Source organism: Merops nubicus, unplaced genomic scaffold (genome assembly GCF_000691845.1).
Source record: "Merops nubicus isolate BGI_N331 unplaced genomic scaffold, ASM69184v1 scaffold23839, whole genome shotgun sequence".
NCBI lineage: Eukaryota > Metazoa > Chordata > Aves > Coraciiformes > Meropidae > Merops > Merops nubicus.
The window spans coordinates 20,024-45,570 of NW_008629312.1; the positions used below are offsets into that span (position 1 = coordinate 20,024).

The window sequence follows — 25,547 nt, forward strand, 5'->3', positions numbered from 1 at the left end:
CTGTAACCACCTTTCATACTGCCATATATGCTAAAAGCAAGTGCTGTCACTAGTAAATTACAGGGATTACATGGACTTTGAAATGTATAGGATTTTTTTTGTTATTTTTTACTGCAAAGTCAGTGTTGCCAACTCTTCTCATTGTATTGTAACTGTCATTTTGTGTTCTTTAAAACAGTAGGTTAGTAGAGTTTGATCACTTAGATGTGATTACTTCAGAATATTTTCTTTATCTTTGAGAGAAAAATCTTACCTATACAGCTGTAATCATGAGCTTTTGAAATCCTTCCTACCTCCTCCTTGTAGTAGTAGAATTATTGTTTTTGAATTCAGCATTGTGAATATGTGGACCTGGTGGTTTTGATTTATTTTTTTTTAACTTTTTTGAGGAGAATAGAATGTAGGATGTGCTGCATCCTGTAGTGAAATGTTGGCAATGTGATGTATGATACATGTATATAGTGGTATTGAAGTGAAGCTCTTTATATTTTGGAGTCATTGTCTTGGTTTTCATCCCGTTAGCTCTTGTTCTGTTATTGTCACCTGTGCATCTAGTTCTATTGTATTGGTTGTCTCAGAATGTGTATTCCATGATAAGAATGCAGAGTTTGTGATCTGGTTTTAAACTACTTTACCTAATTTTTGCATGTGGTGATGGAAATATGTATTTCACTGCACTTTTTGGTCCAATGAAAAGTATCATGCCTTTTACATGTGAGCCAGGTGAGGCTAAGCTGCAAAACATGACTCCTCAGAAGTTTATCAGTGTCAAGATCAAAATCTGGGAATGTCCATGTGTCTTTCCCCTTCCGGTCATTAAACCAGATGGCACTAGAGGTTTCATTAAGATAATGCTTTATATGGTGTGCTTACTTTTCAAGAGGACCTTGTTCATTTGCCTTCCCAATTTAAGGGATGAATGCTGGATGTCTTAAAGGAATTCAAAGTGCGATGTTCCTAAATTTCTGCTTTGTGAGGAGCAGATACGCTTAAATAATTCAGAGTGATAATGATCTGAAAAATTACCTATTAAAAACCTTTTTATGCAATATGATCTCTATATGAACCTGTACTTTATCTGTGCCTTCATCCTTTGCTTTATGGGTGTTTTCTATGGATCACACAGTACAAGTTGAGACCTTCATAAAAACTTAACATCGTTTGGTTGGCTTTTAAAGTCATACTTGCAAGCCTAGAACTTTAAAGAAGGAATGAAAGGACTTCTTGAGTTTGCTCAGATGAGCAATATGAACATGTCAAATATATCCTGTGTGAAATGCCTCTATGCATGAGTTAGAGACTTCCTGAGGACTCTGCCTATAAAATTCTTTTTGGTTTTTTTTTGGTTTTTTTTTGGTTTTGTATTCTTTGTTGCATTCCCTTCCAGTTCATTTCATTCTGATAACGTGACTGCTTTTTCAAGTAAATTGGCAGTGTTTATAATCTCAGTCCCTAGTGCTGTTTTTTAATCAAACGTGTAATAAAGTGCTAAATAAACCATTCCCACCTGCATCAAACTTTTAATGTTCTTTATAGGGTATTCTGTAATTTATTTACCCAGAAAGACCAAATTTATCTGCACATCTGTTTTTCAACCCCGTCCTGCTTTTTATCCAGTTTTCCAGCTGTTTGATTGAGGCATAAGGAGGTCAGATGGTTTTCTTGAGGTCAGCATAGTGATTGTCTCAGCTGGGATTATACCCAAACTTTGCTGTAACCACTTGGCCACACCGTTCCCAACCAGTCTATCCACATTGTTGGCGGTAATGGAACTAACTCAAATGTCATTTTCTTTGTTTTATAGTTTTGCTTGAATTGAAATATTGTCACTTTTATGAGTTCAGAAACATTACATCTGTTCACAACCTGGTTCCATTCCCCTTTGAGCAGACACAATTTTTTTGTGATGAGTCTCCTTCCTGAATTCTAAATGTGCTAGTTTCCCAAGTTCTCGGTTAATGATTGATGACATTGCTGGTTTGTGTTGCTCTGGTGTGCTTCCTTAGGGCAAAACCTGTCTGACATTCCTCTTTGGAAGAGGAACCCATGTTTTTGCTCCTGTGTATCAGTGCTGTAAGCTTTCTGACTCCTGGTTATGAAGATTCTCTTCCTCTAGAGTTTTTTTGTTTACAGCAATAATACAATGTTAGAACAAGACAGAGATTTGATAAAGGACTTCCTTAAGCATGCGTTTCTGTGTACATACCCATTAGTTGTAAGTCTGAGGTAGAAGAAACTGAAGCATGTTATCATCAGCATAACCTTATCCCACTTGGTCTTGCTGTGCCTTCCTGAAGGAAGTCAAAAGAGTTCTAGTTCCAGTTTTTGTTATCAATTTCACTTTGCCTTGAGTTGCCACTGCACTGAGGAAACATGACAATGCTAACCCACATAAACACCTCAAGTAGGTAAAACAATTATAGGGCTCTCTACAGTTAAGTAGATGATGAGGTTTGATTTCTAGTGCCAGTCCTGTGTTGTTTCAAATTCCAGTGGGGCTTTTGTTCATTTCACTAAATGAGACACTCTTATTCAAAATAGTCCATTAAGTGTTGATTGCACTGTCAATGCTTTCTTCCTTCTGCAAAATGGATGAGGTACTTCATGTTGACTATTACAATAGCATGAAAGCAAGTAAAATTTACCAACTGGTCATAACCAGTTAAAAATACCACAAATGCATTTATAACAGCCAGAAATATTTCTCCTCTCCCCATGGTTTTGTTGCTGCTTACATCCTGCCTCCAGGTGCAGTTATCTTTACTCTTGTACTGCTGCCCAGGTACATGTATGTGTTGTAGTTAACTACACTGTAATAGCTACAGTTTTGCCTGGGTCAGAGTCATCAAAAGGGGAGATTGAATTGTCTAGGAGAACGTAGGAATGAAAACAGCAAGCAGGCAGGGAGATCTTTTGAGGCACTTGATTACTCTTATGTTAAGCTATTTTATTACAGCACAAAAAAAAAAAAAGCATGGAGAAGATGCATTTCCAGTTAATGCTCTGAACTCATATCTGTCAAAGGTGATGAATAGAGTGAATACCTGTGCAGATAGGCATTGATTTTCCTTTAAACTGGAGGAAAAGAGACTTGTATGAACCTGTAACTTCCATGATACGGACATGAATTCTGAAATTTTATCTTGTCTTTTCATTGGTTCCTTTCTTATGTTGGAATTCTTTTACTCCAACAGTTTAATAGGTTGTCTCTTGAACCTACCCATCTCTGATTTCCAACTGTATGATCTACAGTCCTCTTGTTCTTCAGTATTCAAGACGTCGTGTATCACATGGTTTTTATTTTCCCTTCATCGATCTCTGGTATATGTAAAGACTGCTAGCTATCAAATGCATTTTTTTCCGAAATGACTTCCTACTCGAGTTCAGCTTCACGCAAAGGAAACAATTGCTTAAATTTAAAATTGGCTTTCTGTAAGTTAAAGCAACAGAGCACCATGAAGAGACCCTCATGACAGCAAGGAGATCTTACCAACAGACTATTTGGTGGCTGTGAATTTCCACAGTAACAATGTGGACAATATTCCGTGAACATAGATGAAAGACTTGGACTAATGAGCATCCTTTTACAAAAGCAGGTGTTACTTTATGTTCTGACATTAGCAGACATGAGGCTCAGGAGGCACATTCTTTATAGGGGGTATATAGGGGGGTTTTGTAGTCTTATATAGCTTTTGGTTTGAACTAGTATGACCATTTGTAGGGTTTCAAAGAGCAGTAATTTTACCTAAAATGGAAGTAATCAGCCGCAAAAAGTTGTTTGTTCCTATGTTTCCTATCATAGAGTTCAGCTTCCTGCTTCTACCAGCAGCTGCATTAACATTCCCATTAATAATCACAAACAATACGTTAATAACCATTCAAAATGTGTAATTCGTGGGTAATATTATTTGCTTTGATTTTTTTTATTTTCTTGTGAGAATTCATAATCCCACCTTTCTGTCATAAATTTTCCAGTTTCTAAATGTGTTTCCAACCTTTTTTTGCTTGATCTTGTGCTTATGTTGACCTATGGCTTGGGCAGTTCTCCACAGATTCTTGTTCCCAGCTACTGCTCTGTCACTACTGTATGAGTACACTCGCTCTTAGCTCTCCATTCCACTAATTATTTGGGGGGCTTGGTCTTTACTTGTCTTTACTTGGATCCTGGTAAACCCCTCTTTCCTCCTTTCTCCACATGTTAATATCCGATCCTTCTGGAGAAAGGTAAGACTCTCAGTATGCCAGTTTCTCCTAGTACAACTTTCCCCTTTCATCCTGACCCAGAAGCCATTCTCAGTCAGATGGAAGATTGTAATAGCTGCATCAAGGAGAATTTTATTTTCTCCTGTCTGATTCCAAAAAATGACAGAAGTGTCCTAAACAGTCAGATTATTACATCAGTAGGTTTGCAGCTCCACAAGAGATGGAAGCTCTACTAAAACATCTGTTTCCTGACAGGTTGGTTCATTATTCCTTCAAGTAAACTTCCAGAAAAGGGCTTTACATCCTTAGCAGTAAGAATTCAACAAGCTGGAGATGAGGCTGATTGCTAAGTGGAAAAGTTACTGGTTTTTGTGAAGGCACAATGCAGCCACCTGTGTACTGTTACACTGTGGAAATTAGTAATTTGTCTGGTATGGCTTTTGGTCTGACAAATTCTGGAGGTAATAAAAAAATCCTAATTTTTTGTGGGTTTTTAAGTCATCTTCCCTTTTCTTTATCCACAAATGCCATGTGCATGCCTCTCTTAAATATGCTGGTTTTGTACTATTGGCTGAACTTGCTCATATCAACTTGTAGAGATTCCGCCCCAGCTTATGAGATGAATTTCTGAGGGAGGAATTCAGTTATGCATTGTGCTTCCTTTGCTATACATCCTAGTTCTGTAGACTGTACATTCAACTTACAGATGTAAACCTGGTATTGGTTTTAGTGTTATTCTTTTAATTCTTCATGGAATGATGGAACACAATATGGCCCCTTTTCATCACTATATTTCTTCTTTTTCAACCCATGAAAAAAAGCAGGCACTGGTTAAATCCAAGAAGTGATTTTTACACCAGTGTACAATCCTTTCACTTGAAGAGAACACCTTTTCAAAAGCCCATCTGAGTAGGCTACCCCTGAATAGATTTGTTGTTATCCAGATTGAGAAAGTGAAGCATGCTCCTTGAAAACATGCTGGTACCTGTAGAATTATCATGCCTCTTTTTCTGTCTGTGAAGTTTCTTTTGCAGAGAAACTCATGTTACTTCTCACTTTCTCCCTTTGGTGGAGAGGAAAAGGACCTTAAAATAAGTCTTGTTAGGAGAGACAGGAAGCTGCAGACAACCAGTGCCCCTTCAGATCTGCCTGTCGTTGAAGTGCATCTCACACTTTCATGCTTTTACTTAGTCTGCTAAGAACTTGCCACCAACATTGGGTATTGTAAATGTCCTCCTCAATTAGACTGAGTTTTCTTTCTCTGTTTATGGATATTTTTTTTTTTTTTGAGGGTCAGCTTAGCCTGAAGCCTGGAAGCAGCTTTGAGTGCACCTTCTACACTTGCAGTGTTGGCTGTAGAAACTGTGAGAGAGCTGAGCCTTGCTGAAGCAAGGGTGTAGCCTTGGTAGTCATCTCCAGTGAGGCAAGGGACTTCTGCTGAATGTGGCCTTGGGGAGTTTAAAGCAGAGAGATCTCTCATGCTCAGTAACAGGAATGAGTGTTGTTGTCAGATTCTTTGCAATTACGTGCAGATCTCAGGGGTAACCACAGTGTGTTTCACCTAATAAATGAAATAAGAACTAGATAATGTGCAACAGCATTATGAAGAGCTTGTAAGACAGACTCCTCTCTCTCTGTCCTGGGGAGGTGGTGTGTGTGCTTCAGCTTGAGGGTGAGGTGCTTAGGTGAACGCTTCTGCCCAGCAGTGTGGCATGAGTAGCTTAAGAACACTGAGAACTATGTGCAGTGGATCAGTGTTGCTGATCCTTGTAACGCCATGGAGGATTCATCTTAAAGAGCAAAGAATCCAAAAGCAGTATTTTCAGGCATTTGCCTGGGCTCTATTTCTATGAATTGCAAGAGAACGTGGAGAATAGACGGGTGGCTGAGGCCCTCTAGTGCCACCAGAGCACAGCACTCCTCGGGCACAGCGGCCACAAAATTGTACTTTATATTCTGTTTTTTAATACAAAGAGACTTTTTACACTAAAATACCTCATGTGGTACTAATTGTTTATATGTAATTGTTTACATACTGGAAACAGGGATTCTCTGTCATATATTTTTCATGTCTTCTTTTGCAAATCTGTGTGAAAAGTGAGGGAGGATTCTATTTGCAACCATTATCATTAAATGTAAGTGTTGCTGGCAACAAAATGCTATACAGGGAAGCTGAAGGCTTGTAAGTCAGATTTTTTACCATGCTTATATCTCTGCTCAAGAATGACTGGGAGGAAACACTGCAGAGTTACTGGTGTTTGATGCTGTAGTATGTATAATGTAGGGATGTGAGGGATGGGGAAAGAAAAGTGCCAGTGAGGGAGGATAGACATAGTTGTGGGGTTTTGTTTTTGGTTTTGTGGTTATTTGCCATGTGGTTTTTGGTTGAATTGCTAAGATATTGAGAATCACTCCCAAATGCTGTGATCTAAGATGCAGCAGTACAGACACATGTTAGAATAGATCCCCTTTGTGGTTAAAAGTTAACTTAGAAGTGTATGTTCACAGCTAGTGTAAAGTAGTACAAAGCTCTCCTTCTAGGAAAAACGTTAAAGAGTCCAGACAATAGATCCATTTAAGGGAACTCAGTGGTGGCCTTCGGCTGTTACTGATGTGGCTCTTTTCAGTATTTCTGTGTTGCCCTAGTCTCATAACTTGTTGGAATGGTAGCTTTTGCCAAAATCTAGATATTTACTCTTGTGACAAAGTTGTGGCATACTATCAGATATGAATAGCAGCTAGTAAAGCTTTAATAAATTAATTTTGTACTTAGTCGGCAAGTTGGCTTGTCAGTCTCACCAGTCTGTAACACTGCTCCTCATTTTGCTGTTGCAAGAAATCTTTAATAAGCAAAAGAAGGTGGTGAGCCTTATCCAGAATACCATTATCTGTCTGTTCTTATAGTAAATGATAACTTTTGTAAAATTCATAGTTATGTGAAAACAGTTTGGATAGTAAATTTCAACTTTTCTTTCCAAAGATGGTAAGGTTTATGCTTCTAAGATTGTAAAACTATGCTGGAAATTTTCTGCCCTTTCTTTTGTTCATTTTAGATGTTGAGATGACCAGAGATTATAGGTGTGATCTAGCTGTGCCTCTACACTCTTCTAGATAAGGTCCAATTAACATCTGAGTTTCAAAAGCTTTTGTTCAGTTGAATTTTTCTGTGGGCATCAATAACAGATTTAGGAGGAACAAAGAAAAATAAAGGACGGGTTTGGTTTGTTTGGTTTGGTTTTTTTTTTTTTCTTTGGCTGGGGGTTAGTTTTAAGACCAGTTCAGGCTGAAAAAACCTAGTGGTAGGTTATTGAGGACTTGTGTATGGCACTGAACACATCCTGCCATATTCAGCGTTGATTGTTTAGCCAGTTCTAGAATTGTAAATGTCTCACTTGTATTTGGAACGGATAAGGAACACCTGACATTGTTACATACGAGAAAGGGAAACATTCAGTATAAGGTGATCTTTTTCTTTTTTTTCAGTCCTTCAAGGATCTTATGCATAGCATATGAGGTTTTGCAAGGTTTGGAATATATGAACAAACATGGAATGGTCCACCGAGCACTCTCCCCTTGCAATATTCTTTTGGATCGAAAGGTACAACTACAGGAGTGAATCTGTGGTTTTGTTTGGTTTTGGTTTTTTCCTCTTTCTGTCAACAAGTAGCATGCTGTGTCATGTATGGAGACTGGGCAATCACAGTCCTAAGGGGGGGTGGAAATTGCACATGTGAAAAAAATATTGATTTTGTTTGGGTTGTTTTTTGGGTTGTTGGTGTTTTGTTTTCTTTTGTTTTTAAAAAAAGAGCCCTACAGTTTTCTCCATGTCATAAATTCCACATGTATTTCAGATTTTATTTTTCCCCTTTTTTTCTGTCACAAACCATTGGGGTTTTTTCATGCTATTCTTCTTAATAAGAGTCGTAATCATAAGTCTACTTGTGATCATTGTAATTAGCTACAAGACCTTCCTAGCTGTTCAAATAGGAAAATATTTCTTCTAGCTAATTAGCTGTTAATATTTCCTGTGTTTTGTGATGATCTGATACTTAACTTTTAAGATATCAACATGTTTTTTTCATATTAAATTGTTAAAATTGCAATGTCTGTCCATTCTGTTGTCACAGACGGTTGCGTTGGCAGTGTGGATTAGTGGTTCTGCTCATAAAAGCTGAAATAAATTAATAGCTGCTCTTCTACTCAGAGCAGTCGTTGCATCTGAACTGACAGCTATAGACCTGTCTGCTCTGTCCTTCCTCTTCTTAATCAGATAGAATAACTTTTTCCTCTCCCTGGAAAACACAAGGAAAAGTGGAGGAAGGAAGGAACACTTTTATATCTTTGTAAAAAAAATGAAAATCATAGTAATGTTCTAGCAAGTATGCTCTGTCTTATCTATCTATTCTATCTTATCTGTCTATTCTATCTTAATCAGATAGAATAACTTTTTCCTCTCCCTGGAAAACACAAGGAAAAGTGGAGGAAGGAAGGAACACTTTTATATCTTTGTAAAAAAAATGAAAATCATAGTAATGTTCTAGCAAGTAAAAGTACTTTATGATTGTAAGATGCTATAAAATTAATAAAAGAACAAAAGGGGACCATCAGACCACAAAGTTGTAAACTTTTCCTCTGCACTTTGAATAGCTTGCTGATGTGGGCTCATGTGCTGATGTTGCACCATCTGCAGGCTGGCTGAATATAATTCAAAATCCAGCAGACACTATCTCAGTTAAATCTATGTGCCTATTTTTTGTTTTTTTGGTTCTAACTGTCTGCCTCCACAGAATAAAAGCAAGCACTGGGAAAACTTGTTTGTTTGAATTGTGTTGATACAGTTAAGGAGAGCAAGATAGTCTTGGGTTGATGAAAAGGACTGGAAGAGCAAGGCTAGGGAATGGAGAAGGTGAGGGAATAGTGCTGGTGTTGGGGAGTTCTAGGATTCAGACAGGATCTTGAACAGTATTCAAACAAGAAAAGTTCAATACAGTTTTTAAGCCTTTATATTTACTGAAAATATGCTGTAATTTACAAAGTTCAGATATTCTTGTGTGTTCTGAACAAGATGATTGCTTAAAGCTCTTGGAAAGAAACAGGCAGAGAAATTATTAGAAACAAGCACCTTATTAATTTGCAGTGGAATTCTGTGTAATAGATTGGACAAAAGAGGGTCACTTTTATAAGTCTCTTTTTACAGCTAATGCTACTTGAAATGAATTTTTTAATTTTTTTATTTTTAATCTTGTACACAAATTCTTCCAATGTTGGATTCTGCTCTTCTTGATCATTTAATGTTTTCCTTTTCAGGGGCATGTGAAGTTGGCTAAATTTGGACTTTACCATATGACTGCTCAAGGTGTTGATGTTGATTTTCCTATAGGGTAAGGATGTAGTTTCAGAATACACATATATCGGGGATGTATTTTTTTCAGGAATTACGTTTAGAGGAGTCATCTTCAAAAATGTGTTGCATGCACAGGTTGTTGTTTTAATACATATCTATTGCATACACCCCTTACACAGAAGCTTCTGATAATGTCACTGAGGAGATGATCATCTGACTAGGTGAAATTAATGAAAGACAGAGAATGAGTATCATGCAAGCATGTTACTGTAACTACATAATGTCAGTCCTAATTGCCTAGCTTTGCCTTCAGATGCTGATAATTTCCTGTGACTTGGATTCTAGAAGTAAGATCTAGTTTAAAGTTGAGGAGAAAGCATAATCAGTGTTTGGCTGTACTATGGACCTAGGATCCATTTATTTAATGTACTAATACTGAAGCTCAAGACACGTTTTCTTTGAGATCTGTAGGCATACTATTTTGAAAGCTGCTGCTTTTTCATCCTTCTTATGTAGGAGCCACTGTATTTTGCAATTGGAATGAAAATGCTGCATGTGTAGATTTCAACTGAATAAAATAGAACAATCTGCATTGCTATGAATTCCAGTTTCTCAGAATGCAAAATTATTTTGATTACTGTAACTGAAAGGTAGAGGGGTTTGGACAGACAGGATATTACTTAATGTTTCTGCATCTTTCTAGGTACCCGTCATATCTGGCACCTGAAGTAATTGCACAGGGAATAGTCAAACCAAGTGATCATACTCATTGTGAGAAGCCTCTGCCTTCTGGCCCTAAATCAGATCTGTGGTCTCTTGGTATAATATTATTTGAGCTTTGCATGGTATGTAAAAGGATAATTATCTTGATTTGAGACTCTTGAGGAATAGTTACATTAACTTGATTGCTCTTGAGTATGGGGTTAATGACACTTTGCCCACCACCAGAGTCCAAATACCAGAGTATGTTAGCATTCCTACCTGGACAGCATTGGTGGTGGTTCAAGTACTAGGATGCATATTGGCTTGGCATGAATACATCTGTTACTCGTGGAGGGCAGCTGCCTGTTAAGCCACAATGATGTCATTGCATGAGTGAATTCTTGGTGAGAAATGGCTTCTGAAACAAGAAGTCTCTCTAGGTAATTTGGGTTGTTTTGGTTTGGGTTTTTTGTTTGTTTGTTTTTGTTTTTTTAGTTGTGCTTTTAAGCATTAAATGAGCATTGCTGTCATGCCCTCATTGTCCTTGGAAAGGATAAGAAACTAATAAAAGTTCACGGAGTGGAGCAAAGAGAAGAGAATCTGCCTTATTGCCAGTTCAAAGAGCTTCTGTACAGAATTAAGGGTTTATTTGAAAAATGCTTATTTGACTCTAGAAGTTGAAATAAATCATGACAGCATAATCTTTACTATTTTGTATAAGTTAAACTGGACTTCTTTCATTCGAAGACAGCAATGTTCTGTAAGGTGGTATGATCTTGCAAACACCTCAATAGTAATATTTGCTCTCGTTATGTAAGGCAACTAAATTGTCAGACAATTGCATGGTTAAGAACCTGTTTTATACAGCAATTAAATCAGGATGTTGAAATAGAGTTGCATATTCTTCCCTCTTCTGTGAATGTGCATGATGTTCATAGATCATTATTCTTTTGAGTAAGATCATTATCTTAAAATTGCAGTGATATTTTTTTGAAACACCTTTAAAGGGATTTTCAGATGTCTTTTCAAAAGCGCTGTGCAATAATACAAGCTTTGAGTACCACGTTTAGTAATTAACTTTGTTCATTCTCAGGTTGGAAAATGCGTTTTTTTTAAAGCCTGACACTGAATTAGCAATAAACTTAACTTTGTTCATCCTCACGTTGGAAAATGCTGTTTTTGAAAGCCTGACACTGAATTAGCAATAAACCTGCAGGTTTTCTAAGGCAGCTTGAGGATTTCTTTTGCCTTTTTTTTTTTTTGGTATGCATTTTTTCCTGTTAAGAGACATTATAAATGCAACGGGTTTTTTTTCTGTGTGATGACATGAAGCTGTTTCTACTATAGTTGGGGTAAATAATGTTTTCTGTTCTAATAGGTAGTTTTCCTAAATGTAAAATTCATGTGTAGAAGCTTGTTTTGCTGTCTTCGTATATAGATGGGTGTGTGTCTATACCTAAATATCAAATATTTATCTCAGGTGTTGATTCCATTTTGTTGTTCATTTAGGGGAGAAAATTGTTCCAGAGTTTGGAGATAGCAGAAAGGTTGAAATTTATAATTACATTGGGTAAGTAGCACAAAATCAAAAAGTTTCCAAGCAGTTCTATGATTACAGCTTGACAGACAAGTCAGCTTGTGATGCTCAGACCTAAGGCACACTTTACCTTTGTCATGTTTCATCTTCAGCATTATATAGGCATTGGAAATGTGGTTGATTGTCTAGGGAAGATACAGAGGTGGGTGATAGGAAAAATAACTTTGCAGAAGGGTTTTGAGTATGTTAGAGTAAGGGCAAATTATTATTAAAAAAAAAACATGCTCAGGAAAGGTTGTAATTTTGATGGTTATTTGTTGTGTTGCAGGAAGTTTCTGAAATGAGTTGGGAATTGTAAGACACTAAACTATCCTCGCACTAGCAGGGCTTACCAAATCCCAAGCTGGGAGAAGCAGGACTCAAATAGGAAGACAGAAAATAGCTGAGAAACATCTTACTGGATCTGGGCTTTCTGGCTTCATCTACAAACTATGAAATGTTACTGTAGATGTGGAGTTTTTGCTTAATGTAAATGAGTCTGGAAGTGGGACTCTTCTGTGGCTTCTAAAACTTGATTTCTTGTGGGGTTTGTGTATAAACCACGAGGAGGGGAAGGGCATGAATTTGCAGTTTGAAGATTTTTCAGTAAGCTATTATTATCCAGAGCAAATAGTAATACAGGTAAAGTTGGTTACTGTCAGCAGAAACGTCTTCTTTTATTCAGCAGTTAGTGCTTGTGCGCTGAAATTCTGACTGTTTTGGTAATTGATTTGTTAACAAAAGTTACTCAAGCACTTCAGCCCCCTTCAAGTTGAGTGCAAGTTCTTGGTAACCTTTATCCACTGGAAAACATTCATGTCCCCACTTAAGAATTATTTTCTCAATAGTTTATTGAAAAGAAGTTTATAAAATACTGCTAGTATTATCTGCAAAAAGCAATAAAATAAAAATTACTTTGAGCTTCTATATGCAGGTATTTTTAAGATGTTTTCAGAATTTTAAGTTGAAAGACTGTTTTGTCTTATTTTGTAGAGACAGACACTCTGGAATTTACTAAGCTTGCAAAAAGATTTTCACTATTAAATTAGATGTGCTACTTAACTTTCATAGGTTTCAGTTTTCTGTCTGCATAGATGATAATTTTCATTTCTAATTTTGAGAATTCCCTTAAAAGGTGATGTAGCCACGTCAATAAAAAGCCAAAGTTAAATGCTTTTTACTGGTGTAGGATTTTACCTGATATCTTCTTTTACTGGTATAAATTTTTTCATAGTCTTTAATTTTTTTATTATTGTTTGTTTTTCAAAGGCTGTGTAGATGATATTGTAACAGTACTGGCTGAAGAACATGGTTGCCTTGATATTATTAAGGTTTGTGGAACTAGTTTGCTCTTCCATGCGATCTTTTTCAAAGCATTTTATTACTGTTGTATAATATTTCACATATATAAGCTTATTTGGTCACTTGATGTATTGCAGCACAAGGGAGAATTTTTAAGTCTAAACTATATATTTAGAGATCCTTTCAAATAGCCAGTACTGGTAGCATTCATTCTTTACTAAAATTACTGTCAATTTCAGTAAATGTTCAGCCTCTCTGGATAGTTTAGTAAGTTACAAATTTTCTTTGAAGTACTTTCAAATATTTTTCTTGTAGAAAAATAGTCTTCTATCTGGTCCACTTTAGACGTACTGATAGTGTAGGTTTATACAGTTCGGTTCCTCCACACCCCCAAAATTAATCACTGAATTTTAGTGTCTCTATATTTTGAGACATTGTGTAAAAGGATTCTGACTATTAGCAGAGGGCAGTACCCAAGTACTGCATTGTTTCAAGCTGGGTACAAAATATTTAAATCAAGGGGGAAAAAAAGCCACATACATTACAAATTTTTCATAATATTATATCCTCCAAATCAAATGCAGCTGAGAAGTGAGAAGAAATTACCTCCACAGGATTTTTGTCTGACACAGCTAAACTCACGTGTAGGTTAGGAAATTTTATTACCCTCAAAGGCATATTGAGTATGTTAGAAGTTAAGTATGAGCTAAGTGGCTTGCTGAATCAAGCCCTAAAGAGACCTCCTTCATGTATTTCCAGGACCTTTCTGAAAATATAATTGCTCTACTGAAGAAATGCCTTACATTCCAACCTTCTAAGAGGCAAGTATTCTGTCCAAATGCCTAGTAAACTCTGGTGAGATATATGAAATTATAAGACCTGTTGCTGAACCTTTTTTGAAATACTGTTGATTTGTGCTACCTGTAATAAATTTTGCTACTTTTCCTTTTTAAAGGAAAATAATTAGAGAGGGTGGAAATCAAGTGTGCAAAACCTTGACATTGAATCGGAGTATTTTGGGGGAAAGCTATTCAGGCATTTGTAACTCTTAAAGTTCATAGTTTTTACTGATTCTGTGTCTGGAGCGTGGTGGTGGTTACTATAGCTCCATTGCAGCCAGAATTAGGGCTGCTTTTTTCAAATCTCTCAGAGTACTTTTTCCATCAGTCCACCACAGATTTCTTCTGAAAGCTCAAGTATGTTTTTGCTCTTTAATCAAGGCTTCGCATTAGCATTTTTTAATCTCTGCTTAGAGGAATTAAAGGGGAATTAATAAAATATTTGCTATGTACATTAAATGAAGGTAAGAGCTGTACTTGGGCTGTAAACATGCTGCATGGTGTGATATACGTCATGAATTGAAAAAAAAATTGGTAGGCATTTTTGCTATTAAAATTTCTGAAATCAGATATTTAAGATAACTTGCTGATATTACTGGGGACATTTCTTCCTGAAATGTTACATTTTGAGAAGCGCTTTGCTCTTAGTATTTTATTCTCTTTTCTTAATTCAAGGCCAACTCCAGAGGAATTGCTGCATGACAGTTTGTTCAGTGAAGTATCCTCAGTATATCCTCCCTTCCACAAACCAGCTGGTCTGTTCTCATCTTCTCCAAGGTGTGCTAATTTAACGCTTCCTGAAGACATAAGTCAATTATGTAAAGGTAAAAGCAGGTAGCGTGATAAATGTCATTGGAGGGGGAAGGAAAATAAAATGATTTTGCATTTTCTTTCAGTACTTTGTTGGAGAGAAACTATGAAGTGTTCCAATACTACATTCTTGTAATAAGCTGTTTAATGGGCAGAGGTGATGTGCGCAAGTCACAGGAGGGCATGTTGACTTTTTGCTTCAACTTTGGGGAATAGATAGCATTAATATTCAAGTCCAGCGTGGAAGAGCAGTGTCATCTTTTGCCTTTAGAATTTGGATGTGTGCTACTACCTAAAAGGAGGTTGTAGTGAGGCTGGTGTTGGTCTCTTCTCCCAAATTACTGATAATGGAATGAGAGGAAATGGCCTCAAGTTGCGCCAGGGGAGGTTTCAATTGGCTATTAAGAAGAATTTCTTCACTAAGAGAGTGGTTAGACACTGGAACGGGCTGCCCAGGGAAGTGGTGGAGTCACCATCCCTGGAGGTGTTGAAAAAACGAGTGGATGTAGCACTTGAGGCTATGGTCTAGTGGTTAGGGAAATGTAGGGAAGAAGGTTGGATTTCATGATCCTAGAGGTCCTTTCCAACCATAGTGATTCTATGTGCATGTGCAAGGTATTTTTCACTGAATAGTGTTATGAATTGGTAATTGCATTCCACTGGATCATAGCATTGAGGTGATTTTTGGAAGCATTGGAAAACTAAATCCTTGTGAAAGGGGTCATGTTCTAGAATAAGATAACATTTCTAAGTTTAAAGCTACAGTATGCTGAAAGTCTTGTTACTCTTAAGTCCTCATAACTTATTTTTGTGAACTCAAAATATTTCTACATTTTTAGAAAATCTCATTGATTGGTTTTTGGAGACGTAGGATCTAATACCTTGTTAGTATGGGCATGGTGTGTGAAGAGAGGATAGATTGTAACTACTCAGTATGAATCACTACTTTCTTATTTTTCCTTTCATCTCTCTTTTGTGTATAAAAGAATGTTTGGGTTTTGCGCTTTGTGTTTGTGAGGAAAAAGAGTCCTCACTTCAGTGTGTTTATCTCATTGGTTCTATTTTCTGGCACCAAGGCAAATCGCAGAAATATTTGCTTTTTTTCTGACTTCTGCCCATCTGCTCGTTCCTTAAATCTTCCTAAAGGGCACTTGCAAAGGGAAGATCAGTTTTCCTCTTACTTCATATTAAGGTCTAGGACCTTTCAAGCATAATTTATTGGGGTTTTTTTTTTCCCCAACCATATGTCTAGAGTGGTAGGAAGAAATACAAACTGCCTAAAAGGCTGTAACTTACTTTTATGTGGTTTCTTCTAATAGATGAAGATAGTGATTACCTGGCAGAAAGATCAATTGAAGAAGTTTATTATCTTTGGTGTTTGGCTGGAGGAGACTTGGAGAAAGAACTCGTCAACAAGGAAATCATTCGATCAAAGCCACCTGTCTGCACGCTTCCCAAGTAAGGAAAGAGAAGCACTTTTAAGGGAGAAGAGGATGGATGGAGAAAGCCAGTGATTCTGAGAGAATTTTGTTTTGGATTTTAGTTCAAAGACCTGTATGTATGGAAAAATATTGAAAATAATGCTCTTGAACAGCAGGAAGTCTTGTCACTTCCCCTTTTGACCAAATTTAAGGTGTTATGTGAATGCCTTGTATCTGTTACCTACCTGCACTTTCTATTGCTTTCTGAAATTTGAAGAAATGCAGGTGAAGTGCAAAACACTGAACTGCAAGTCCCTCAATTTAGCATGCTTTCCAATAGCATTAAGTTTTAGTAAAAAAAAAAAAAAGTTTTACTGTGCTTCAATGACATATAAGTTATTTAATTCAATAATGTTCTGTAACTGATTTGCACATTCTGAATTCCCTTTCACAGAGCAGCAGTGCTGAATAGTTGACCCAGTTATTCAGCAGATCAGCTGAATGATAATTAAGCATTTTTTTTAAATGCTTCATTTTCTGACTTATAATTCTGCAATAGCATTTTAGTCATTACTGCTTTTGCCTTACTGGTGCACAGGTTGCAATTTTGTGTAGTATATTCATGCTTTAATTGTACAATCTGATCTTAATAAGCATAATTGTGTGTCTATATAGGTAAATTTTCTGGGTTTGTTTTTAAAAATACATGAAGTCAGTGTACAGCCAAAATGCAATATTTTGGGAAATAAAGGTGGAGCTAGATTTTAAGTGGTTTTTTTGTGGTGAAGTTAGGGTGAAATTTTGAATGTGCTTCTGCAGGCACTTTTGAATTATGAGGGGAAAACATGTTTTGTCACACTATCTATCTTGAAAATGAAGTGTTAATTTCAAAAATGCAGTCTAACTTCTAAGTGGTACTGAGAATGTTAGCTTAACTTCTGGAAATCAGTTTTGTGTTGTCTGTTTTAAAATTATCACCAAATAGACAACTTACATGTACTCTCTCTTGAATGCATTTGTAGCCTTAGATGGACTACAACAGAAAAGGTCTGCCTCAGACTTTTGCTTCTTTTTTGTCATGGTGGGAGATAGCTTTCCTATGACAATGTTTTATTTTTGCTTTTCACAATAAACGGCAGTCCAGCTCTGTGCCAGGTCCTGCTCTGTGCCAGGTCATGGAATCAAAGGGAATATTAATCCCGTGTCTCATTACTCTTCCTTCATGCAAACCAAAGTTATAGAAAACCTCAAATGTACCTTTTTCTATCGAAACCTATTTGAATAATTTAAGGTTATTGTACATTCCCTTGATAGCAGGTTTTATGCCAAGAAGAGTCAATACTGTATACTTCTAAGAGCTAGTATTTTGTTTTAAAGAGGAAACTGATTGATGTAAGAATTTTCTATTTTTTTCTAACTCAAGACATGTTATAAAATGACCTGATTTTTTTTTTTCTCCCTTTTGAAGCTTTTTATTAGAAGATGGTGAGAGCTTTGGGCAAGGACGAGATAGAAGTTCCCTCCTAGATGACACAACTGTGACTTTGTCACTGTGCCAGCTCCGAAATGTAAGAATAATATTGTGTCCTTGTTCTTAAGTCTCCACTGTGGAAACATTTGTTTAAAGGGCACATGGAACCTGCTTTTCATACAAATGACCATGTTACTGATTAGAAGGGAACACTTCTTGGTGCCTGAGTCAGATTCTGATTTACGCTGTTAACCTGCTTTGCTTGCTTACTAAATTTGATTTGTCTTCTGTCTGTCCATCCCCTTTCTGCGTCCCTCCCTTTCCTTATTTTTGTTACCTGCTTTGTTCTGGTGTAGCTCAAATAGTTCTCTAGTACCTGATATTCTACGCAACTGCTAAAGTAATTGAACAGTATCTTCTTGTGTGCTTGAATTCCTGTCTGTAGGTGGCTCACAATATTCAAAAGAAAGATCCACTCAGTTCAGTTTTAGCTCCTTAAAGGCTCCTTGAAGTTGGATACCAAGTTTCCAGGAGCTAGTTAGCGATCTTTGAAGTAGATAACTATTAAACAACTAATTCAAAAGACAGCTTCAACACATTTTGCTAAAATGAAGTAATGCAATTTTTTTCCATCTTCAGTGAAAAAATCAACATACAATAATTCATCATTTTGCCTGATGTAATGATCACGATTCACACAATTTACTGAATGTGTCACTGAAGCGTTGTAATTGTTCATGTCTTTGGTCATGCAGAGCTTTATTGCTGCAGAATTAGAAATGTATACTGCACTGCTTGCAGCTTGCTTTTTACAGTAGCGAACTCAATTCTGTCACAGTCAGTTAAAAAACCCTTTCTGTATGATTACAGGGGTTAATAGAGAAAAGGAAGTGACTTGCTCTCTGCCACCATTACCTTAATTTTGGGGGACAATCTGGGAAATACTGTGTAAATCTATTCGTTCAGTAGAACTTTGCATTAATTTAGACAAATGCATGAAAACAGACCAAAGAACTGGGCTATTTTGTTTGCTTGGTGGGTGGAGTTTGGGAGGTGGGGTGGACGTTAAGAGGCAATATGCACTACCGTTCCTACTGTTGTTCCTATAATTTGGCAGCTTTTAAGGCTGTTTTTCAACTTTTCAGTGTATAGTTTTGCATATTTGCCTACTTCTATAAATGCAGCAGCAAACAAGTACATACTGAAGTTTAGTTTTGGGCAAGATTCAAGGTTGAACTGTGCAGTGTTAGTTGAAATGCATGTATTTTTGAACTTAATTCTTCAAACACCTTTCATAGAGTAGAGCATGTTGCGTATAATCAAAAAGGGATCAGTACTGAATGAACTGAGGATGAACTGCTCTGTCGATCCCAGGAGAAACAGGCTGTGTGCCGTATGCCTTTAAGCTGGGGATTGAACTGCAGAACAGAGCACTGCAGGGAGGATGGTATTAAACTTTAATCACAATGCACCAAAGATGTCTGAAAACTTCAAGCTGAAGTCCAGGCATGCTTGTCTGTCACCTTTCTAGAGAGTGCCTGTGTTTCTATGCAGCATTCAGATGCTGCTAAAGGAACTCAAATTTGTATAACTCTTGAACTGATTAGAAACAAATCCAACATCTGCAGTACCTTTGCCGCTGCTTGGATAGGAAGTCCATGTAGAAAAATGAGGGAAATAAAAAGAACTATGTAATACTATTGATCTGTTAATCCATGGCCTGTAGAAGCTATTTTTTTAACTGGGAAATAGGTTTGTGAATGGGATCAGTATTATCTTCAGGCAAAAGAACTTCCATAAATTCAAAAAGCCTGTATTAGAAAAAAATTTTTTAGTGTTAAAGGCTGTATATTTCTCTGCTGACAGAGAACTGAGCTAATTCTTTGGTCTCAAGTCATGCTACTGAATTTGGAAAATTAATAATAGTTTTCATATTCTACTAAATATTTCCACTTGAATTCTGAGCAGCATTCTGTTAATGAATTATTTTATTCTTTATTTCAGAGATTGAAAGATGTTGGTGGGGAAGCATTTTATCCATTGCTGGAAGACGAGTAAGTATGTGTCTTAAGTCTGTAAGCTTTAAGAGACTGAATTTTGAGTTATTAATTTTGAGTGACAGTGCACAGCTAGGCACAACTATCTTCCAAAAGCAAACCTTAGTGTGTCCTTCTTTGGCTCGTAAAGTCAACAAGAACTGATAAGCATACTGCACTGGTGGACTTAAGGCCCAGATACCAAACTGAAGATCTAGTCTGGTTCTCTGTTCCAGAAATGAACTGTTTGTGCTGAATATTCAAAATGTTTGTGCTGAATATTCAAAATTATCCATTTTTACTTGTTTATGACTCACAAATGCATCACATGATATTTTGTTCACAGTGGTTTGTGTTTCTTGCTCTTTACCATTATCCTTACTCTTTTTCCAGCCAGTCAACTTTACCTCATTCAAATAGTAGTAATGAGCTGTCTGCAGCTGCTAGTCTTCCTCTGATCATCCGGGAGAGGGACACAGAGTACCAGCTAAATAGAATTGTCTTGTTTGACAGGCTGTTGAAGGTATGGAATCTTTCTGGTGCTGGATAATTGGATTTGGTCTGTTAATTAGAGGATTTTTGAAAGAACAAGTAATTGAAGAGGGAAATAGACCACAGAGAGAAAGGGTGAAGAAAACCTTACAGAGGTATAAGAATATTGAAAATAAAAATATGAGAAATAGCTTTTTTCAGCAGTAGTAAATATAAAATATGCACATGAAAATAGAGCTGCTGCCAATACCTGTTATACTGCAGAAAATACTTCTGTATCTTTTATTTCATAATAGACTAAAGTATTATGTATGCAAATGTGCCTGTAACATTTCTGCATGCCCAAGCAGTAAGGTAATTGAAAACAATGCCAGTCTTTCCTGTAGCAGTGCTGTGTTAGAAATATGGGTTTTATACTAAGGGGGGGAAATATGAGTTCCTAATTTACATGTATGCAGAGAGATGGATTCATCCTTAAGAATGAGAGAGCTGATGCACATCAAGCACACTTAGGAAGGTATAAAGTAGAAATGTTAATAAAACAAAATTGGATAGATAGTATGAGAAGAAATATGTCATGAAAAAAACTTTCATTAAAAATTCAGATTAATAAATTTATATATCCAGTGCATACCAAAACACACAAATATATTTATGAGGAGTGAGTATTTTGATGTCAGGGAGTAGTCATCTGTCCAGGCCTTCCAGTTAAGAATGAAATTTACTTGTTATAAAATTTGCATTTGCCTTTCAGGCTGACAGCGTTTGTCCTTTGGGGGGTTTGAATTGTTTCAGTTACATGGTAATAATTTTTCCTGTTACTCTCTTCTTTTTGAAGGCCTACCCATATAAGAAAAACCAAATTTGGAAAGAAGCCAGGGTTGATATCCCTCCTCTGCTCAGAGGCATAACCTGGGCTGCACTGTTGGGTGTTGAGGTAAGGGTAATGGGATGGCATTTGAGGGGTTCCAGTACCAAGTGGGAAGGGAATGGGATAGGAATGGGATTGACATGAAAGCTGGAATGGATTTGAAGATTTGACAGGTAGAATTACTGGAATCTCAAGCAAAATGAGTCATGAAGTTTTCTGAACAAAGACTGTTCAGACAAGTTTCCTTCTTGTTTCTGATAATATTGTTTGATTTCAGAGAACGTGTGTAAACTTCACAGCCTTTAATTTTGATTATGGGGTGGAATAATAATACCAATACAGCCAAATATTGCTGGATGGTTTAAATGCAATTGGTAGTTAACAGGTTTTTCTGTTTTGATTTTTAGTATTTTTGACAAACAGATAGTACCCCTCTGTTCCAGCCAGCAATAGTTGGTCAAAGCAGGATGAAACGTACCAAATGTATTTTTCTCACCTATTAATCCGTGCACTTCCTCCAAAGACTGGAGAATAAACAGATTAAACATAACCCTTTTGGACAAAGGACTAGAAAGGAGTGTTCCAGAAATGAGGATTCCTTGACTGCCCAGCTTTTACGTCTACTCCGCTTGCAGTCTGCAGTAGTGCAGCAAAGAGGTTCTTACAGCTAACACATCCCAGGTTATTTAGTATATTTAGCTTAGGACATGATCTGCTGAGTGCCATATAATATGACCAAATAAAAGCTGCGCAGGTAAAGGACAACTGCTGGTCAGGGTTTGTAGACTGGGTCTTGGGAGATGAGTCAGTTCTCATGCTTCATCAGCTTACCAGCTGTACAATGCTGTGGTAGTGTTTCCCTGTCCTGTAACATTAAGATGGACTTGTTAACCTGCTTGTCTTGGGATTCATGCAAGGATAGGGTACTTAAGAGTAATGCATATTGCTAGTATCAATATTTATTCACAGGCAGGTGGATTCAGTACCTTTACAGAGATTATGCTGAAAGCCACTTGTCAGTGGCTGAGGTAAGCACTGAATTTAAACTGCAAGCATCTCTTAACTTGAAAATGGAAAACTGTATCAAATACATAGCTTTCAGCATAAACTACTGAAGATCACTGAAGATCATACTGAGGAGGTCTGTATGTCCTGAAGTATAACAGAATAAAGATGGTTACATTAAAATTCAGCTTTCAGAATTTTCTGTACCTTGTGAAATTTTTTCGGGAAAAATAGGTTGCCAACTAAAGCACTGAACAAAACCAGTCAAATTGTGTATATCAGTATATACTTTGTAATACAAATTTGTTAGCAAGGGTTTTCTAAATTCATGTTGTATTCTTCCACATTTAGGGTGCCATACAAGCAAAATATGATGCTATTGATAAAGACACACCTATTCCTACAGACAGGCAGGTAAGACTTCTAGTGTTATCAAATATTGTTGCTTGAAGTGGTGCAAAGATCTTTTCCACCAGTCACAGTCATTTGCCTATTAGAGCACATGAGGCTGGTAATATGAAAAGGGTTCCCCCATCCTCTAACCTTATTCCTGCTCTAGCAAGAATCTTTCAAAATGGGTAGGAACAAATAGTTGAACACAAATTACGCTACAGTGTGTGGAAATTGAAATGGCCTTGTACTTCAGAATCACTGTTTCTGTGGCAGTGACAGGGTGCCATGAACAGTATTACTGATACATTAATAAGTCTTGGGTATACTGAATGCTTGTTGTGCCTGTTGGACCTTATACCAGATAGTGCTGAGTACTCGGAGATCCTCTAAGTTGAGCTGTGCTTCACAGAAATGAGTTCTTAAGCAGTTTGGTTCCCCAAGAAGTCTTGCAGACATGAAAACACATCAGGAGGAACAGCTGTTCCTTGTGGCTGGATGAAGAAATATTTTCTATCAAATTTGGTACAATGTTCCGAGAACACTAATTTGATTATCCTTTAGAACAAAGTGATATTATATTAGTACCTGAATTGCATCCAAAAGTTGGGTCAGAACTGTAATCTGCTTTCTGCCCATTCAAGGACTAGAACCCTTTTAAAAATACTAATCTGGAGGGGGAAAAAAAAAAAAAAAAATCACTCTGATTTAATCTTTGACAGGGCTGATGGAATCCCCTGTCCCCTTTCAGTTTTTGTTTTGAGAGCGTTGGAAGAAGCAGGCTGTGTTTATGATGGTGGCCTGACCTACATTCTTTGGCTGACTTCCACCTCTAGTATTGCAAGATTGCTATAGTACTACCTCACTTATCCTGATTTTTAATTCTTATTATGTGCTTGGCTGTGGTGCAGATTGAAGTTGATATTCCTCGTTGCCATCAATATGATGAATTGCTGTCATCACCAGAGGGTCATGCAAAGTTTAGACGTGTATTGAAGGCCTGGGTTGTTTCCCATCCTGATTTGGTTTACTGGCAAGGTGAGTTTGACTAGCTGGCAAGGTCAGATAATAACTGGAAAGTTATGGCTGACTTAAAAATACTAACCTCTTCTCCCTCCCATAATGTAAGCTTTTTTTGAGTGCTTTCTTTTCTGTTTCTTTTGAAGAATTAATCTGTGGGTTATTGCAAATTTAGATCCTAATAATCTATGTGTAATTTGTGATGGAAAACTGCTCCACTCTTTTATGTATTTACTTGCCTTAAGTTCAAGTCAGTTTAGGGGAGGGAGGGGGGAGAAAGAAAAATGCAACAAATAACACAGACAAACAAATAAAAAACAACCCAAAAAATGTTGCTTTATCTTCAGCTCCAAGGTAAAACTGCTGAAGTTACAGAGAGAGTCCTTGAGATGGTAAATTGCATTTCTTGTAAGCCTTGGCAGAGCAATCAGTGTAGCATTACAGTTCAACAGTTTCAAATGCTCTTGGTTTTCATGCATTGATGTCACAGTTGTTCTTAGCATTATATGTGAAGCCTGACACTGCAGAATTGTAATCAGTATCAAGTATGCAAATTCTAATGATAAATTAATAAATGTATCTTGAGAGTTAAAATAAATGAACTCTTTATGCCATTTCTTCATGGTTCTTCTCTCTTCAGGTCTTGACTCTCTTTGTGCACCATTTCTGTACTTGAATTTTAACAATGAAGGTGAGTATATTTTTCTGCTGGAGGTGAAGGGGAAACAATCTGTCACCTGTATCTAGTTGTAGACAGATGTATGTGCACCCACTTATAGGTGGAAACTTTCTGTAGCTACAAAGGGATTTTAAAGTTCTTGTTGCCACAGGTTAAAAGAAATGGTTGGGTTTTGAAAAGTTTGTGGTGTGCAGCTTTTCAAGCAGGGTTTCAAAACCTGTGCTTATTGCCAAGCGCAATAATGAATATGTAATAAGAAGCACACATAACCTTGATTGTAGAAAAGCAAGAAATGGTTCTTCAGTACTTCTCTTTTTCAGTGAAGCTGTAAGTTCAGTTTAATGTGAATGCACTATTTGTGAACCTGTTAATCTGTCAGACCAGCTTTATTCAGGAAAGCTGATGATAGTTTTCAATGCCTAAAAGCTTATTAGACCAGCTTTGGATACGTGGCCTTTATCATCTTAGAATGTGATACATTCAGAATAGGTCTAGTCTGATCTTCCATTCTTACGGACTTAGCTTTCTTTGTGTAAGGTTTGTGTGTGGGAAAACTAGTTTCTTAGAACAATGACTCCTATTATGCTTACTATGCATACTAAATTAAATATTTCAATAGATTTTTCTTGTTCTTCGACATGTTCCTATACAGTTTGATTTTAGAACCTGTTTTCTTTCTTCCTATTGAAACAAAATGTAGTAGTAGTAGTGAATTATGTAATATTTTGTGTTCTGTTCTACAAACTTAATTGTACATACCTGTGTTGGATATTTAAAAAGTGGCTACAATGCTAGAAAAGTTGCTACATGGAGTTTGTTTTTAACACAGTTCTTTGTCATATTTGTTATAAATCTGATGGTTTTACTTGGAAAATTTCAAAAATCTTATTTATTTGGACAATTTATGACGAACCCATATTTCTTTTTTATGTCTGTGGTCTAGTGTCATGGCTAAGAATTGTGTTACAATAGATGAACTCTAAGCCAAGTTCCCAGGAATTAATCGAGGGGATAAACACTTAAGTTTTTACCCTTTGATCTCTATTTGTTGTGCACATGAGGAGCTGTTGAGAAATTTAAAATGTTTTTATCCATCCTGTATCTTAATTATATTGCACAATTGTTTGTTTTTTTTTAAATTAATTCTATCATCTTTACTCTCTGAGCTTAAATAAGAGATGAGATGCAAGTATGGCAGGGTATAAACTTGGGTGTAAGTTCTATAGGAGAAAACCCAGAAGACTGCAACAATACAGCTGTCTGAAATCGTCTTCTAGAATTTTATTCATCCAGGGACCTTTGCTTTTGATACAAACACCCCTATGGCTTTCCAAACATCATCTCACTACTTTGTTACTGAGAAGTGAAGATCAGGTTCGGGATCAT

The 25,547-nt window shown here is 36.8% G+C and overlaps 1 protein-coding gene across 1 annotated transcript in view; it reads left to right on the forward strand.

Moving 5' to 3' along the window:
- LOC103779338 (TBC domain-containing protein kinase-like protein) overlaps window positions 1-24,173 on the forward strand; it is a gene marked incomplete at its 3' end in the record, with an annotated part of 38,593 nt that extends 14,420 nt beyond the window's left edge. Inside the window, exons 3-17 of the mRNA XM_008946962.1 lie at window positions 7,687-7,801; window positions 9,511-9,584; window positions 10,251-10,392; window positions 11,759-11,819; window positions 13,095-13,156; window positions 13,887-13,948; window positions 14,642-14,790; window positions 16,096-16,234; window positions 17,666-17,765; window positions 19,673-19,722; window positions 20,098-20,227; window positions 21,035-21,133; window positions 22,424-22,486; window positions 23,374-23,500; window positions 24,123-24,173. Of these exons, the coding sequence (XP_008945210.1) occupies window positions 7,687-7,801; window positions 9,511-9,584; window positions 10,251-10,392; window positions 11,759-11,819; window positions 13,095-13,156; window positions 13,887-13,948; window positions 14,642-14,790; window positions 16,096-16,234; window positions 17,666-17,765; window positions 19,673-19,722; window positions 20,098-20,227; window positions 21,035-21,133; window positions 22,424-22,486; window positions 23,374-23,500; window positions 24,123-24,173 (1,424 nt within the window). The remainder of the gene's footprint in view (window positions 1-7,686; window positions 7,802-9,510; window positions 9,585-10,250; window positions 10,393-11,758; window positions 11,820-13,094; window positions 13,157-13,886; window positions 13,949-14,641; window positions 14,791-16,095; window positions 16,235-17,665; window positions 17,766-19,672; window positions 19,723-20,097; window positions 20,228-21,034; window positions 21,134-22,423; window positions 22,487-23,373; window positions 23,501-24,122) is intronic.
- Window positions 24,174-25,547: the final 1,374 nt, after the last annotated feature.